This window comes from Bactrocera tryoni, chromosome 2 (genome assembly GCF_016617805.1).
Source record: "Bactrocera tryoni isolate S06 chromosome 2, CSIRO_BtryS06_freeze2, whole genome shotgun sequence".
Lineage (NCBI taxonomy): Eukaryota > Metazoa > Arthropoda > Insecta > Diptera > Tephritidae > Bactrocera > Bactrocera tryoni.
The window spans coordinates 78,314,121-78,333,197 of record NC_052500.1 but is presented as its reverse complement, the minus strand read 5'-3'; the positions used below and the strand labels follow the sequence as shown (position 1 = coordinate 78,333,197).

At 33.3% G+C, this 19,077-nt stretch overlaps 1 protein-coding gene across 1 annotated transcript in view; it reads left to right on the top strand.

The window, feature by feature from the left end:
- Nucleotides 1–19,077, top strand: part of LOC120768553 — a 352,878-nt gene that overhangs the window by 241,465 nt on the left and 92,336 nt on the right. Inside the window, exons 9-10 of the mRNA XM_040095297.1 lie at nt 14,107–14,379; nt 14,563–14,988. Of these exons, the coding sequence (XP_039951231.1) occupies nt 14,107–14,379; nt 14,563–14,988 (699 nt within the window). The remainder of the gene's footprint in view (nt 1–14,106; nt 14,380–14,562; nt 14,989–19,077) is intronic.

Below are 19,077 nucleotides of genomic sequence, written 5' to 3'. Positions count from 1 at the left end.
GGTACCGAGCTAATTATCGAATAACTCGAAAAGTATTTGTCCGATTTGCTCCAAGTTGTTAAAGAATATTTCTAAGATATTGTAGTGATAAGTGCTACACTAAGTGTACAAACAATATCGATTTCTTAAAAATTCTGACTACATCTAACCCCATAAATGACCTAAAGAAACCATAATTGCTCTGGTTGATCATTCCAAAGGTTTTATTGAGTCCAATGAAATCTATTTGTAACAAACGTAACATAATGTGCATTTCGTTGAGTCTTCTCCCTACAAATCAAGTGGTTTATGATGAACTACTTTAAGTAGATGTCTTGAAAGAGCCAACTAATAATCTAAATTAACTTTTGAAGCCGTGGAACAAATTCATCATGTACCACACTACAATAATCAAAGAAAATGATGAGCGTTGTCTTTATTTTTGACCTAATTTGTTGTGGTTTATTCGGTTTTCCCTATCGATGCATAAGAGATGTTGTGATAGTATGTTATTTCATTGATACCAAAACGACGATTTTCAAGCTTCGTTTCTTTAAGTTTTCGCTAACTTCACGACCTTCACTAAATGCTTTGTGCCACTCAAGAACTTGTGTTTGGTATAAAGTAGATTTCAAAAAACTCTTCTCCAAAATTTTGAATGATTTCGTATTCGTGATTCCAAAACGAAAATGATTACACAAATGTCGGAAGAAAATAATTGTTCTCGATTCGCATTTAAATGAAGCAGTCCGATTCAATTATGATCGAAAGTTGTTTGCTTATGGCTCACATTCGACATAAGAAACTCCATCTAATTAAGAAAATACAAATACAAAAGAAACTGGCTTTTTTCATCATTTGGTTTAAGCTCAATTATTCAGTAACTTTTATTTTCTGTTTGGATTATTAATCTTCTTTTGTTTGGCGTACCCCAAAATGTTGCAAGAACCAAATGAAATTGGAAAAATTGAAAATTAAATCACATAAGCCAAGGAAGAGCTTTTTCAGCTACGAAAATTAAGCCAGCGAATCAACAGTTGTTACAAACATGGGTATTTACACACGCACACAAACACACGCATACAAACATAAATGTAGTTGTAGTAGTGAAAGTGCTGCTGCACTATGCACATTTTGCATAATTTACAATTACAATTACGACTTTTGTTCGTTGCGAATATTTTTTCCTTCTTCTTCCGTTAGCATTGCCAAGCCAAAAACTAAAGAAATTGGAAAAATTGGTAAAAGCATCCCAAATGCAAATATTTTTACGCGCTTGTTTGCACAGTGCCATTGCAATGAAATCGATGCCAAACGGCTGGCCATGTGTGCAAGTATGTGAGAGACCAAAGGCAAAATGGACGATGGCGGCGTCTGTGTTTGAGTTTTGCGGGACACAAACGTATACACACATACTCACACACACACATGCTTGCCATATTTGTTGCTATCAACAGAAGATAGGCAGTCAGCAAGCAAATGTGCAGTCAAACCGTCAGTTGGACAACAAAACTACAACAACAACACACATATTTGTAAAAAGTAGAGAACACACACATACATACATGCATAGCTGGCGTGGCAGATAGATTGAAAGCGGAAGTTGAATAGAAATGCAAGCAACCGGATATAATTGTGTTTGCTATGCATATTTCCGTTACTGCTGCTGCAACAACAGCGCCAGCAATGTGTATCAATACCGTAGTGGCGCAACAATAAATACTAGAAATACTACCCCAACTACCCTAACTACTGGTAACTGCTCTACGTCAACTATTGGCAACTTCAGATTCACCTACTTTTGTAACTGTTGCTGCTGCAATTGTGGAAATATTGCACTCACATTGAATGCATTGCGCTTTCAACGTTACAACACCGTTGCTCAATTCACGGCTTTGTTGCAGCAGTGTTTTTATACCCTGAGGAGGGTATATTAAGTTTGCAGCGAAGTTTGTAATACACAGAAATAAATGTCGGAAAGCCTATTAAATATAATTTATATAAATTATTAGTGACTGAGTGGTTTAGAGGGACAAGCTGAGTCGATTTAGCCATGTCTGTCTATATATATGGGAACTACTCCCTCAGTTTTTGAGATATCGTTTTGAAATTCGGCATACGTCTTTTTCTCTTCAAGAAGCTTTTAAATTGTCGGAGCCGCCGATATCGGATCACTATAGCTTGTAGCTGCCATACAAACTGATGGATGAAAATCATGTTCTTATATGGAAAACTTCTTTATTTGATAAGATATCTTTATGAAATTTGGCGTGCATTATTTTCCAATACAATGGTGAAAACTCCGAAGAAATTGTGCAGATCGGTCCACTCTATCATATAGCTGTCATACAAACTGATCGATCAAAATCAAGTTCTTATATGGAAAACGTGTTTATTTGATTAGATATCGTGACGTTAATTGGCACAAGTTCTTCTTCGCAGCAACACTACAATCACTGAGCGAATTGTTTAGATCGGATCACTATAGCATATAGCTGTCGTACAAACTGATCGATTAAAATAAAGTTCTTGTATGGAAAACTTTTTTATTTTATTAGAAATCTTCACGAAATTTTGCATAACTTATTACCTAAGACATGGTTACTACATCCACAGAAATTGCTCTGATCGTACTACTATAGCATATAGTTGCCATACAAACGGAACGAACAAAATCAAGCACTTGTATGGAAAACTTTTTTATTTGACAAGATTTCTGTATAAAATTAAACATAGATTAATATCCGAGACTGCGCCATAAATTATGGAGAAATTGTTTAGATCGTACAACTATAGCATATAGCTGCCCTTCAAACTGATCGGTGAAACTCCAGTTCTTGTATGGAAGCCTTTTTTGTTTGTGTAGGGTATACTAGCCTCAGTACAAACGCAGTTACCGTTTTTCTTGTATAGCTCTTCAGTACTCATAAATGTGTGTGTGTGAGTATATGTGAAAACTCAAGTGTGTTTGTGTTTGCATACATAAATTGAACGCCAACGCTGGCTAACGGCTTGCATAGCTCAGTAGTTACTTACAAATGCATGGGTTTTCATATGTTTATATGTGTATGTGTGTATATATGTGTATGTATATGTGTGTATGTATCCACATCCTTATACAAGCAACAACAAGCTCATAGAAATGCATGGAAAAAGTCTTTACAGCAAATCTCTTTGCATTCTGGTGAAGCCGGGATTGATGTGCAACTTTTGATTGCAACATCGATACAAACAAACATATGTATGTGTATGTAGTATGTATGTATGTATGTATATATCTGCATATGCCTCCGGATTTTTATGTAACTGAAGAATGGATTTATGCCAAACGAAATAAAGATTAAAGGATAGACGCTGGCTTAGCTGCGTGTGTTTGTGTGTATGTACGTCTGTGTGTTTGTTTGCATGAATCTCGAGATATAAATAAAATCACAGCATATCAGCTTTGTGTTGTCTGCATGAATGCGATTCCTGCCAACTGGCTCCCACTCTACTTCGCTCCCTCTCTCTCTCTCTCTCTTCACATCGTTATTACTAAGTTATTGCCTTAAACTTAATATCAGCTGCAGTAATAGAATTTCATATGTGTGCATACATTTACTAACTTGCGGATTAATTTACTATTGCACTCAGATATATATAAAATAAATACAACTACATCTACATCTACACATAGAAAACACTTATAACAACTAGCGCTGTGTGCATTTCGTAGCGGAAGATTTGTTGCGGAAATTTGAAACGGAATTACTTAAGCATAAGTGAAACTTAATTATTAGTTAGTAATTGCTGTAAGTTAGTTAAACGCTGCATCTATTCAAAGCATCTATAACTAAATTTACATATTGAAATTGTGCTTTATTTATGCACACATGTACATATACTGTTATGCATAGATAATTCAAGCATTAAGTGAGATTTCAACATAACCGTTAATTTTGATCAAAATTAATATACATTTCAATTTAGTTAAATGCGAGGCTAAGTGAGGCGGACATCCATATGTGTGTATTTATTAAAAGCTTATTAGTGTTAGTTCCAATAAATGTGTATACATACGTAGCAGTGTTAGTAGTGGAGCCAAGCTGGTCTACTTTTGGAGTACATATGTATATTAAAATCATAATCTTTTTGGGTACAGTTATAAAGGAAAATTGTAATAGAAAAATACAAAACATAATGAAAAAAATATAACTAGTTACCAACTAGTATTTTTCGGACCAATCATAAACTAAAGAATAAATAGTGTTTTAAAGTAGAAATCAATAACTTTCCAAAATTTAAATGCACTTTTTCAAAACTAGTTGGGAACTAGTTGACACAATAGGTCCGAATCAAGCGTTTAACTCTAGGAGAGCAGCTCATGCTAAATGACTTCATACCAATCCCATTAAATGCATTTTAACACTTACAGATCGGCAATTCGTGCTTGTCCATCATTTGCTCCAGCTCACCGCCCAAAACGTCGAAAACTTTTCACAAAAACTTTATTTTTTTACAAAAAAAAGTCTGAAAAAAGTAAAGTTTTAAAACTTTTTTTCCATCCAATAACTAGCTTATAATTCTAATTAAGACATGTATATATCCCATTTTACTTCGTGTGATTTTGCAAAAAGTTCTCCTGCAAGAAGTTGGGCGTTAAACAGCATTCACCCTTTTTCCAAACAAGTGCCGGAAATGCTGTAGTAATGGCCGTGTTTTGAATATTTTCCTTTAAAATTTCACAAAAGCTTTATATTAGTATAAGTATATTTTGAATAGTAAAAAATTTTAATTCAAATTTTTTTTATTCATATATGTATATGAAAGATTAAAGTTATTCAAAATAGGCGGTGTTTTGCTGGCGGAAACCCATGTTACCCTTATACATAAGTATATACTTTTGACTAAAACAACTTTTACAAATTGTAAATTTTTGACTCACTACTAACTTCGTATTTAATTTTTGCAAAATATTTTTTCTACATTTTAGTCTCTATAGATATCATCATAATCGCGTAATTCCAAAAATCCATATTTTTGCATTAATATTCCAATTTACTTTTCAGAGATAGCTTTCACATGAAATCTGGGCATTTGAAAGTTTCCTTTTTCATTAGAAGAGATAAATTCATGGAATTTGGCATAGATTTTTCTATGCATGGCTACAATCTCCGAAGCAATTGTTCTGATCGGAACACTGCAGCATATAGCTGTTATATGTATAAATCAACCGATCAAAATCGAAATAAGCATCTTTCTATAATCTTTTGTTAATAAAAAATGCACATGTAAAAGATATGAAAGTTGGGTCCAGCCGAAGTACATATTTTTTCTTGTTTTTAAGTAACTTCAAATTATAAAATATAGTTTCAGGAAACCCAAATCTCTAATAAAATATTATATAAAAAGCTCATTACATACTTGGCATGAGTATAAGCTGTTACTTAGCGCGACATCAGAGCGAGATATGGTTTGTATTGAATATAATGATACTAGTCCCTTTTTCGAATGAATGTTTAACTACTGCTATGCTAATGATTTCCAAGAACAATACTATAAAAATATATGAAAAGTATAAATTAACAATAACGACTTTGATTTTCGCAACGAAATGTCTAAAACTCCCACATAAAATAAAATACACTAATTGGAAGAAAAAAAAAAAAAACAAAATTGCATTATTTGCGGTTCATGTCTTGGTAAAGCAAAGGCTCACACCGCTAGCATTGCTGATAGAATGACGGAAAACTTTTTATGAAAACGCACAGTTAAGCTTAACTTTTATAATATTATTAATATTGATATTGTTACATTTACAAAATAAAAATCAAAGCAACAAAGAAGAACTGTTTTTTGATAAAATGTTTCAAGAAATTTTATATATTTTTAGTGGACTCACAATTTGTCATAACGTATTGTAGCATACATTTTTACTGTGTTTGAAAAAATTCTGTTGTTGTTGCATTACATAAACAAATGAGTTTACGCAATTATAATTCTCAATGCTATGTTTTCGGTTCGTCATAACTTATAACTTTATGAGGCTATATGAAACCCCTAATTGTATCATCATTCAATCATGTTATGTAAAACGTAGTAACTTAAAAAGCACCTCAAAAGTGGCGTATTCATTTGTATTGTTCAAATTAACAAAAAGAAAACCATTCGATTATTTAATTGAAAAAAATAAGATATGCGAATGTACATATAATAAATTCTATTTGGCAATTCGTTAATAAAACAAAAGCAATATTTTACGTAAGAGACCTCGTAACCAATGAGCAGTGTAATTCCAAAAAATTTCCGCAGTTTTCAACACATATGTACACATACAAGCCTTTATAAGAACTGCAGAATCAAAACTGTTGCACAAATAACTATAATTGCCACAATGTTGTGGCATGTCTATGTGGAAGTGTTATAAGATAATGCTGCTATAACAATTTGTTAAAAAATATTTTCGTAATTTTTGTGCGCAAATTGGATATGTTACGCCTATTGTCTGCATTTTGCTAGTTTTTGTAAGTTTTGCACAAAAAAAGTTCAAAAATGCAACAAAGATACGATAATCTGTTGATTTCAATACTTTTTCAAAAGCTAAAATATATTTACATACACATATATATTTATTTTACAGCAATAACATTTATATGTTTTGCAAGCTGAGAAATTTTAACAGTTTATTGGCATATTTTTCAGTCATTATTTCATCAAAGTTTCTTTCTGGCTACGCGCCGGCTTCTATAAAAGGCATGGAAAAGCTGAAAAAACTTTTTCTAGGGCATTTTTTTCAGCAAACACTTGTTGATTAACTGACATAATATTATATATTTTTAATAATGAATTTAAATTTGTTTTACTACTTTTCTTTAAAATGTCAAACAATCATTGATAGATAAAAAAATATTGTATAAACATTGGCGTGTCTGTTTGTTTGATATAAAAAATTATCAACAGATACTAGCTCTCTATCGCTTTAAAATTTTATATGAATTTTAAAAAGCAGTGTCAATAATATTTATTATATTAAGACAGAAAAAAATTAAAAAAAAAAATTCAATATTTAATTTTTATGCATATATCAATATTTATTAAAAAAGTATTATTCCTGATATTTTTTCTTAATTTTTGTCTGTCTTAATATAATACATGTTATTGACATTGTGCTTGAAAATTCATTTACATTTAAATTTTAATATTTTATTTTTGTTATACATCCATTAATATTTCTGCCTTTAAAAAGTGCTATCGACGCAGCTTTTCAAAATTCAAGCACTTTCACTGCAAATGCTCAGTCAAATAGAAATAATTGTGTTTGTCTGATTCGGATGTCAAATGTAAATGCAGCTATTTAAGTGGAAAATCGCATCAAATTGCTAGCTAAAACAGGCAATCGCTTTTAAATTAATACAAATTTATGAGCACTTAAAAAAGAAGAAGAAAGTGTAGTGGTACATTTTGTGCTTGCGGAGTAAAATAAAATATAAAAAATGTTTTAAAAAATATTAAATGGTGTTTGATATTTCTTTCTCTATTTTTTACTAAATATGCAAGTGAGGAAATATATGAAAAAAATTTAAGGTTGTCCAATTAATTTTTCTCTACTTTTTACCAACCAAGTGAGGTATGTACATATGAAAAAATTGAACGAAAAAGATTTAATGTTGTCCAATTCATATGTCTTCATTTTTGCTAATCATGTAAAGAAATATATGAAAAAAATTAATGTAGCTTGATATATACTTCTCTTCATTTTATTAATTAAATTTTATTTTTCATTTAAATATTCTACGAAATTCATTAATATAAAAGCATTATAATGTTTATTGCGCTCTTCAGCATCAAAAATAATTAAATAACAATGCAGGTTGCCTGAATGCAATAAAAGTATCGTTAGCTCTGCATAAAAAATCTTCATTCAAACTTTTGTTTGTCATCCATGACGTATAAGTGACACTTATCCAATATAAGATGAAAATAAGTTACTCATACGCCGTGGCTAGTCAAGGACTTTCACTGTTATTAGCAAAACTTTTTGTTTATGTTCTTATTATTATTGCAATTATTAGTAAAATTGCCATATAGCAGATTCATATCAACGAAGTTCTTTCTTCTTAAAAAATTTTGTTGAAGCCCGTCTATGTGTATACCTGAACTACACCATCAGTTTTTGAGATACCGATCTGAAATTTTGGACACATTCTTTTCTTACCAAGAAGCTGCTTATTTGTGGAATTTATCGACATCGCATCACTATAGCATATAGCTGCCATACTAACTGAACAATCGAAACAAAGTGATTGTATGGATAATTTTTGTATTTAACAAGATATCTTTATGAAATTCGACGTGGTTTATTATCAAAAAAAAATAGTTAAGATCGGAACACTATAACGTATAACTGCCATACAAATTGTTTGGCCAAATTCAAGTCCATCGACAGAAAATCTGCTTTTTGACAAGATAACTTTACGGAACTTAGCACGGTTTATTTCCTAAGACAGTGGTATAAACTCTGAAGAAATTATATAGATCGTGCAACTATATCATATAGCTCCTATATAAAGAGATCGATCAAAAGAGTTAACTTTCTTTCTATACCATTTTCTGCTTTAAGAATTTTGCTTTGGTGTAGACGAAGTTCACATCTTTTCTTGTTTCTAATATTAATTTATTTTTTGAAGCAATACTCGTGCATGTATATTAGTAAACAGCTCTTATCGTTGGGATGCACTCTTTAAAGCCACTTATTACTTCAGCAACAAGTGTATTTAAGCTTTCTAAAATTTCTTAAAATATCTAGCTTTATTTTTACCGCATGTCACTTTTATTGTCTATATAAATATACATAACAAAGTAAAGTTTCAAGCATCAAAACAAATAATTATAAACTTGATGGTTGGTCAGCCAAGGTTACTCATACGCCATGGACTATGGACCATTTAATGTGTATAAATAAACAGAAATAAATTATATAAAATTAGGTTAAATATTCTTTTTTTTCTGGGTGCATTTAAGCATAAAAAAAGCATCAAACTTCGTTTGCCAGTTCTCTTTTGCCACTCAATTTATTTTTAGTACGCATACGCTCCCATAAATATCCTACCTGCCTAGGTAGGTGGCGATATGATTTTCAGCAGTAACTACTGCGCAAGCAAGCCAGTTTTTATATATTAATTAAAAAAAATAAAAAAAACAACAACAACCAGCAACACATGCAACAAATCAAGCTCGTAAAATGTTACCACCGCTTCTTGCATGCGGCATTTTCCAAGAACTTAAAGCGAGTAAACAGTTTGCTGTGAAGCTATGAAAAACAACAAAATACTAAATACAAAAATGCAAAATTTATTATTTGTTGTTGTTTCTTGCAATACTGTTATGGCATTGCCTCACAAACTTAGTAATACATATATATACCTATACACAAAGTATAGATGCCTCACTGGCACATATAAATATTGATTTGTGTGTATATGTATCAAAGTGCATGGCACAATAAGTCACTGCTATGCTATCCCATGCTTTCACGTTATGTTGCTTGCACGAGCGGTACCGTTAGCAACGTGCAAAAGCTGCAGCGCAAAGCATAGACTATGGAGTGCATTAGTTGCTTCATAAATTATGGAATTTTGCAAAACATTGACAGCAAAAAGCCATAATAACAAAAACAAAAACAACGTTAATAAACAGAGTAATTGCAGAATAAAAAAAAAAAAACAACATATAGTGCAATGTGGAAACAAAGTTATAGAAAAATGTACTATGTAAGAATTAACCGGTAGGTGGCTCTATGCCAGTGTTTTCCAAATTGAGGAAATGGAAATGTTAAAAGATCTAAGAACTTTTTTTTTTTATTTAGATAAATACTTAGATTTACTTCTTACTAGATGTCGTTGGAGTCGTATATCTCCAGTGCTACCAATCACATTGCGTCATACCATATAGTGTTGGAAAGGTGAGATTTTAAGCTTCCAAAAAAAAAAAATTAATTCTGGGAAGTTGAAAAAGAGTTATAGCTGTTCAAAAATGAGTGAAAATAATGAAAACATTCGTAATATTTTGAAATTTTTGTAAAAAAAAGGGAAAAATGCCACGCAAGCCACCAATGAAATTTTTGAAGTTCATGGAGCACAGCAATGGTTCGTTCCCTTCACTGATGGGATGATGATAGACCAAAATGATATATATTTGTTTATTTACTTAGTATTATAAACATAAAAAAATAAATTATAATTTGATTAGAAATACGAAAAGACTTTTTCGACTACCATACATTCACATATATTCACATTATCAAAGTTTCACACCTAATAAAGCTTCGTCAAACACCAACCCCAGTCAAACCTTATCCTAAATTTCGACACTGGAAACAAATTCTGCAACAATCTAGGAGTTTTATAAGTATTTGTGCTTGACATTTAAAACCGCATATGTTGAGTTAAAATGCAAATGAGATCTATCGTCACCTAAAATGCAAAACAACGTATCATCAAAAATCTCGAATATCGTTGTGAAATATAATAACCAAAACTTAAATTTTGTTTCAATATGACTCTATGATTTGGATTTTAAGTTAGCAAATTTAATTAAGTAATAAGTTTAAACAATATTCTAATACATTACACTTAAACGAATACATACAAAATTAAGTCCATATACATACCTTTTAGTATATGTGAGAAATATTTTCTTATCTTGGTTTTGAAAAGTTTGTTGCTTGTAATACCAGTTCCTTAACAACTTTGCTCCAAGTTCAGTTACTGAACTACGACTGGTCAATATGTTGCTGTTGCCACAAGTACATCTGTCTTTTTACCGCTACTTTGCACTTTTCTTATACTTGTTTTTTTGTTTGCTACTTGCTAATGGTCAATTAAGCACTGCTGTTGTTTTTCTGGAATTTTCATGCACTCAACTGGTTTACAAAATAGTATAATGTGGACATTTGCTTATATACTTAAAATACTACTATGAGTAAAACGTACTAAGACTTTGTTCATAATTTTAACATTTTTAATTCATTCTTCAAAATCTATGTCGTCTCTCCCAAAGTAATCCCCCTTGACCCCAACACACTTGTACCTTGAAACTGTTCTTAAGGTCAATTTCCGGAAAAGCCTTCCATGTGCATCGTTTGACATTGTGGTAGTCAGAACGTATTGTTTTACAGACGTTAACGTGACACTGTTTTTTTGAAAAAATTTAGTGATTTTTGAACAAATCGTGCTTCCACTTTTCACTGTTCCTTCTGATATTTCAACGATGCTAGAACGATCTCCGGTAGAGAGTGCGATGAAAAAAAACACATGAGATAAAGAGAGGAACAGAAAGCAATAGATAGAGAATAAAGAGTTGAAGTGAGATACAGTAAGAGGTAAACGAGTAAAAGCAAAAATATATTTTTCTTGATTTTGATCAGTTTACGAGTATTTGGCAGCTATATGCTACAGTAGCTCGATCTGAGCTATTTGTCCGGAGATTGTAACGTTTGCTTTTACAATAATTTGTGAAGAGTTACGTGAAGATATAAAATGGATGATAGATGGAGAAGGGAAAAGGAAGAGAGATAGAAATAGAGATCATAACAGAGATAAAGAAAATAAGAGAAAGAGTATTACAACGGTTATTTTTACAATTTATTGTTGGGATCGCCGCTTATATAGTGAATGATTACTTAAGTTTCATCTTAAGCAATACCAAATATTTTTCCTGCGACTGGTTATACTTATTTTAAATTTTATTTCCATATTATTCAAATATCTTTGGCACTACAAATATTTAAAACGGATATTTTAAGGGATTAATGAATCATTTAAAGATAAAGTTTTGAAAAAAATGATTTTGATAGATAATTTTGAGACTTTCAAAAATCTTAAAGTAGATAATTAAAAATATACCTCAAAAATTAAAAAATAAAATACGTTTCAAAATATTTTTTTAAAATATTGTTTTTTTTTATTTCAAATAATTTTAGTTTTGATTGATAATTTTGCGACTTGTGGCATAAAAAAAAAATATTTTTAAAAAATAATATTTTTCAAAATAATTTTAAAATATTTTTCAAAAATATTTTTTTTATTTTTGTATTAAAACAAAATGTTCGTTCCACACAAGTTATGTCATTTATCACATACATTGTCTTTGATTATTATAAGGACTTATAAAAACAGCTATTTTAGTATTAACACGTTATATATGTTGTTGCAATGGCAGACAGTAGAATTTCTGCAAACATTTTGCGTCAAATAGAGACTTGCTTTATTGATGAAAGATGATTTTCCATGAAAGTTTAAGTCCATTCCAACATTTTTCAGTAAAAAAAATTTAAGTAGGTATCCATTAAAGTGAGGGTATGAGATTCTTATATGATACTGGGCATTCACATATTTACATTCAGTTTATACCCCATATATACTTACTGTGACTTTTATGAGCTCTGCTTTTATCGCTTGAGTTCTCTTAATTTGTGCGATCACAAGTTAAACACTCATTTAATGCCCCAAGTTTCGCAGCGTGATATGTTTTTACATATTTTTGCTGCTGCAAATTGTTCACTCGACCAAAGTTTATTATGGCAAATGCAGTTTTAAACGGTACTAACTACAACTCACACGCGTAACTCAATTAGCTTTCATTGGACTTAATATTTTATGTACACACTTTGGAGCAAAACAAATTTTGAAGCATGTTAATTTTTGTGATGTGGCAACCATATTCGAGGACTTTCCCAATAAGGCTATGCACACAGTAAAGCGAGTAACGAAGAGCGAAGAATTGAGAAAGCACAAAAATTAGCTAATAACAGTGTTAATATCTACTAAACAACTCTATACAGTGCCTTTCCTGCTTCTTTGTGTTCTGCAACGTTGCTTCTAGCTTCATTCATGGTAAATGCTTTAACCCTAAAGTGATCATATGGGTGCTAAAATGCTCGTATGTGTATTAAAATACTCATATAATTGAGTGTGTTCTGTATGTTTATGAGTGCATTGTAAGAAGCATGAAATTTTTGTGTGATGTGAGTACGATGCGGAGTGTTTTTACGTTTTTGGTTTTCCTCTCTTTGTGTTGACACTTTATTTATTTGGTACTTAACTTGTTAAAAAGCGCGAATGTGAGGGTTTGAAATTTTGTTAACTTGTCTGTGTTAATTGGATAATTAGAAGTGTTGTAAAACTACCAAAAATAGTATAAGTTGACTTTGATGAAACTCAGCTTCTTATTATTGAGTATAAATGAAAAAAGGAAATTGTGAGATAGCTCTGAATGTTAAGTCATTACCCTGGACTTTAAAAACGCTTTCAACTCAACTCAACTGTTCAAACTAATTATTAGAGCTCAGACAGAATTAAGATACCTGAGTATCTTATTCGAATAATATTCGAGAATTTGGACCTGAAACGTGTAAAGTTACAGACGGTATACTGCAAGAGTCAGTTCCTCGCCCTGTACTGTGGAACGTAATGTACAACGGTTTTCTGAGAGTCGAGATGCCGGATGCGGTAAAGATAGTGGGAATAACTTATACCTCTGATTTTATTTCTAAAGTATCTTTCTAGACATTCTTGCTGATCATATGCCCTCTTATTGTCAGCTGTTTTTATAACCTCACATGCAGTACTGTACTAGTCTAAAATTACCAATATTTCGAGAAATACATTCTTTTAGACGGAAGGAAAAAATTTTAAATGTTGAAGTCATTGGTAGATACAGCCTTAGAGATAAAGCTTTCCATTTTCGATCAACAACATATATGGGTTCATGTTGTTCCCATATAATTAGGTCAAAATTGATGCTGGGTAATGTCAAGACCTAGGGTGCAAGTTGATGAAAGAAGCTCAAAAGCTTTCAAGAACTTTAAAAGCTCCTAAAAACATATACGGGTTCCTGTACCTCCCTTAAAATTAGGTCAAAATTGATGCTGGGTAATGTCAAGACATACAATGGAAGTGGGTGAAAAAAGAACAAAAGCTTTCAAAAGTTTTAAAAGCTCCCAAAACTTATAACTTTTCATAAGTAACTAAATAACTTCTGGAGCTTTTTTGATATGAAAAAGCAACGCAGGAGAGATACTCATACAAATTTGAAATTATTTCAAAACCAACTTTTTTGACATCCAAATATTTCCACTTCTACTTACAGGTCACCGATTGGAGCATCGAGCAGTGTCGCTCGCTGCATGTGCATATCAAAACACCACCACGCCTACGTGTCGATCCCGCCAGCGTCACATTGCAACGCGGCGACTCGTTGCGTGTGCGTTGCCTCTCCCCCGGCAACGATGACATCAAGCGCTATGCACAACTTGGCTACAGCTGGACACGAAACGGTGTACTCTTTCAATCGAACCCCGCCACAGTGATGTGGGAAGATCTGTATCCCGATGGGAGCATACTGAAAATTAATAATATACAGGTAAGAGAGCTTAAAAAGAAGGAGCTTCGAAGCTTTTGTAGCTTTATAGGGGATACTTAAGAGCTTTTTTACATACATTTTAAGCATAAAAAACTTTTTTTATAAATATATATATATTTTTTTAATTCTAAAATACAATTTGATTTTTTTTTATATATATTTCCTGCTCTTTTGTTCGCACAGAAATCCGCCGAGTACACATGCATTGTCTCCAACACAGTGCGTCCGGTATCGAAAAGCGTCTACATAACAGTTATCGACCGCAATGCGGTACGTGTGTGCCACAGCGACACGCTGTACGGTGTCCGTTGGCCGACAAGTGCACCAGGCGCCGCCATTGTTGCCGACTGTCCGCGCGGTTTTGAGGGCCACTCGCGGCGCATTTGTGAAAGCCGCGATACGGGGAATTCGACATGGTTGTTACCCGATTTCGCGCTCTGCGTACATGATCAACTTTTGCTGATTTACAATAAGTTTCGTGCACTAAGCGCCGGCTACCAACAGACCAACTCATCGGCCATACTGAAGGCCTGCTTCGCATACACGGCCAAGCGGCATAAGCGCTTTCTGCCCGGCGAGGCGGGCTTTCTCATCGATATGCTGCATGAGGTGAGTATCAAGTGTCAGAGTGCTGTGGATATTTTTTTTATGTTTTGTTGTTGTTGTGTGTTTGCTGTGACCTAAAATCTCCGCAAGCGTAAAGTGTGCGCAGCAAAATGTTGTGTGTGTGTCGTAAAAGCAATCGCTTTTATATTTATTTAATGTGTGTCAAGCACACAACAACGTTATTGTTTGGCAAATGTTTACGTGCATTTTAAAATTGCACTCGCCATGAAAAAGTGTCACGTGAACACCTTATGTGCTCGGCGCTGTGGTCGAGATAAAGCGTACGCCGCGTGTGACTTGCGAGTAAAGCGCTTTTTAAGGCCTTTAAATATGGCATTTCAGTGGTGATTCTTATTTATTTATGAAAATGTATAAAAATATTTATATTTCATGGGAAATGCAATTTTCGTATTTTCCAAAAATACACCCAACTCGGTAGCGATGCTTTTCATCTTTTTGCAGTATTTGCTTTCTGCTACTTTTCGCATTTCTTGTCGTACTTGTTGTTGCTTTTCTTATGTAATTTGTCACATGTGTCACTTCGTGTCCATTTTTCAAAGTGGCACTCTAAATGGAAAAGGGCACTTTGCTTTGGTCGAAGGCCATTATTATAGCAAACCGGCTAAGCCAATTCAAATTGAAGGCTCACATGATTTCAAGGTCAAGAGATTTTAGTAAATTTTTAAGCATGTCACAAGTACGTGAGTCACTATTTTTATTATGCCATAAATAGTTTCATAGTCGGATAACTATCAACCAGCTGTCAAAGCGAACACTTGTGTTTGACATTCATGTTCGATGGGATTTGGTAAATTACCATGAAAATTTTTGCATTGAAGCAACGTTTAAAAATTCGGGGAAATTTATATTTAAAAACGTGCTTGGAGCGCATCACATAATCGTCAGCCATTATACATATATTATATAACTACATTAATTTTTTTTTTCAAACCTTTAAAGCTAATTATGATAGACTAGTTGGCTGTCATGCCATACATTGACCTACTGGTTCTTACTAATGTCACTTGGAGATTCAGTTTAATTTGAGTATTCGTCATACAAAACGTCAACTCGAACTTTGAAAGCGACTTATGATACTTCATCTATACTTCCTAAAACTGTGAAGCTCCTAGATGTCTCATACGAGCGCTAGATAACGCTGGAAACAATCATAAGATGCTTATGTTCATTATACTGCCTACTACTCTGCTTTTTGTTGCTTGGATCGTCGTTACTTATACCCACGCGGCTTGAATGTCAGCAGGTTGTGATCTATCGTGAGAGTAAAAAGCATGCGAGTTTTCCTACGGCGCTCTTGCACTGGATCTCGGCGATCTTGCATGCATTTAATGCATTCCCTCTAGCCTTGATCCGTCTGTTAGCCGAAAATTTCATTGAATACGTTTTTACAGGCAGCTAGCAATTTCATCCGCTTTTTTGTTTCCCGGAATTTCTTTGTGTCCTAAAACCCAGTACATATATTTGTACTGTTTTCTGGCAACCGCTACATCTACTGCTTTCCAGCTTATAAAGACATTCCCTAACGTAATGTGAGATTATTGCCTTAATTGTCGCCTGGTTATCGGCTTACTGATCTTTTTTTATCTTCCTTTCTATTATTATAAGCTAACTCAGCCACTTTACTGATCACGAAGGCTTTTGCTGAGGTATATTGTAGCTTCTGGATGCTTGAAGGGTCACCTGAGATAGCTCTGCGCGAGAGTTTCCGGTTACCACTCTATATGAGAAATATAGAAAATTATCGCCTAATGCTTGCTCACAAATTCTGGGCATTTCTCGTTTTTAACTCGTTTCCGATACAAAAACAACTTCTCTTTGTAGAGATGACACCAAAATTTCATACTTTTGAGTGTACATGACAGTTTTTATAAGTTTGGGAAAGACTTCTTGAGTAGCTCCCAAAGATTTTGAGAAATCTTCTTGTGTGTTCGGCAACAACTTGTTTTGAACAATGCTTACAGTTACTTATCTTCAAACCTTTTTGATCGCCATTCTTCTTGTTCCAAGCCCAAATCATCACCAATTGTGGAAGAAACGTTTGCCATATTCACGCTGATAGAGCATGTTCATAATAAACATCCATCAAAATACTCTTCTAATGACTTTCGGCTACGGATTTCTTCATATTTATATAATTAAGAGGAACCCTCGCACTTTTTGGGCGCTAAGCTCGGCGTATTTAGGTGAAAAGAAAATTATTGCGGTGGTTAAATAAATGGCATATACTAAAGACGACACAAAAGAATATTATCTTATTACCTTTCCAGCACATGTTCGGAATAATAAACAAGTTACGCTATGCCGAACCAAAATATTGTAGTTATATACCCAATACTTACCAGAAAGTCTTAAATACATATGTCAATTAAGGTCCGGTATATAATTTTTTTGCACAGCGCAAGTTCCAAAAATCAATATTATCCGCAGAAACCTTCCTTGATAAGGTGATTCCGAAGATTGTTCCTTAGACGCCATTTTTATCAATTTTCAATAAAATATTCGATACTGAAATATAATAATTTTTATTAAAGCTTAAAATAGAGAAATTTGATTTTTTGTTCCTTGCTAGCTCAAAAAATGTCCATAGTTAGGACTGTTTTAAGAGCTATAAACTGCCTTTAAGCGTAAATAACCTGAATTGTCGTACTAATAGTGCAAAAAATCCTAAACAGACTCTCAAAATGTTCTTCAGTTCAGAAGTAGTGTTTATTTGCTGTGATTTTCTGTTGATATCGGTTGGTCACTAAGGCCGAGTGCAGAGTTTTAAACACTATATTTCGTGGATTTTCTAAACCTCCTCCTCACCTGCACATTAATGAAAGTTAATTGATGAAAGTTTGATGTTATGAAAATTTGTTTACGTCTAAATAACACACTGTAGTTGAAGATTTTCAGCTTGCTGCTCTTTCTATCAATTTTATTCTAGCTATAATCCTACCAATCCTCTACTATGTATATGGGGTATTCATAGTAGTCAAAATGTTGGTTGAATATTACCATATTTAAGCATTACTTAATAAATTTTTATTTTAAATTTTAATAACTTATTGATTATATCAGATCAGATATACGAAGTGCAGCCCTCTTACAACTATACCAATAACCACTAACGCCAACAAACTAAAAACTTTTCTAATCGCTACCAGCAGCAGTATAATCTAAATATATATTCGTTAGTTTTCACACACATACAAAGAAATTTTTCATAAAAATATTTGCTAACTGAAGATAAACGAGCGTGCTCAGTTGCAACAACAAGAACATTTAACCTTTTACACCAACAATTTTCACTGCAAAAGCCGCACATTTGTTCAGGTGCAAGCCGGTCGCAACAACCACGGCCACATTTTAACTACAACCACACTTGTGGCACACAACCACTGCTTGAACATTTTTCAACAAACCAAACAGAAAGTGAATGCGCTAAAGGTAGCGTAGAATGGAAAAGCAAAAGGAGCACAAAAGGAACAAATCATATAAATTACGAAAGTGGCAGCTCAGCTGAAAAGCAAAAAGAGCTCCTTTACAACGAAGATCAGCAACAACAACATGCAGTTGCTCATAATAATGATGCTCATGATGATGCTGCTGATGAAGGCACTCCTGATGATGGCAATGCTGATGAAGATAATGCTGATAATGGTGAGCCTGCTGATGGCGGCGACGACAGCAGTTCCCGTTACATAGTTGAGCGAGTGCAATTTTTCATTCTGATGCACTCACGACCAATTCACGGCAGCCACAAATTTTCGAACGTCTTTGCTTCCTGCTTTTTGCCCGCTCATATCCCTGCTCACATGTGCCATCAGGCAAACGCTGCATATGCCGCATGTGTGTGCACAAGCTCATATTGTGTGCTGCCTTCGCCCTTCAAGGTAGCAAATTATGGAAAAAATGCGTTTGCTTGCTGAAAAAAAGATCGTAGTTTATTAGATTTCACTTTTGTCGGAAGTTATTTGCTTTTACATACACAGTGACTGCTTCCTTTATTTCCATGCGTGCCAGTGTGCGCACTCTGAGTGCCCTTTTAACTGAGTTTTGCTGCAACTTTCCCGCAGGATGTGCCGCAAA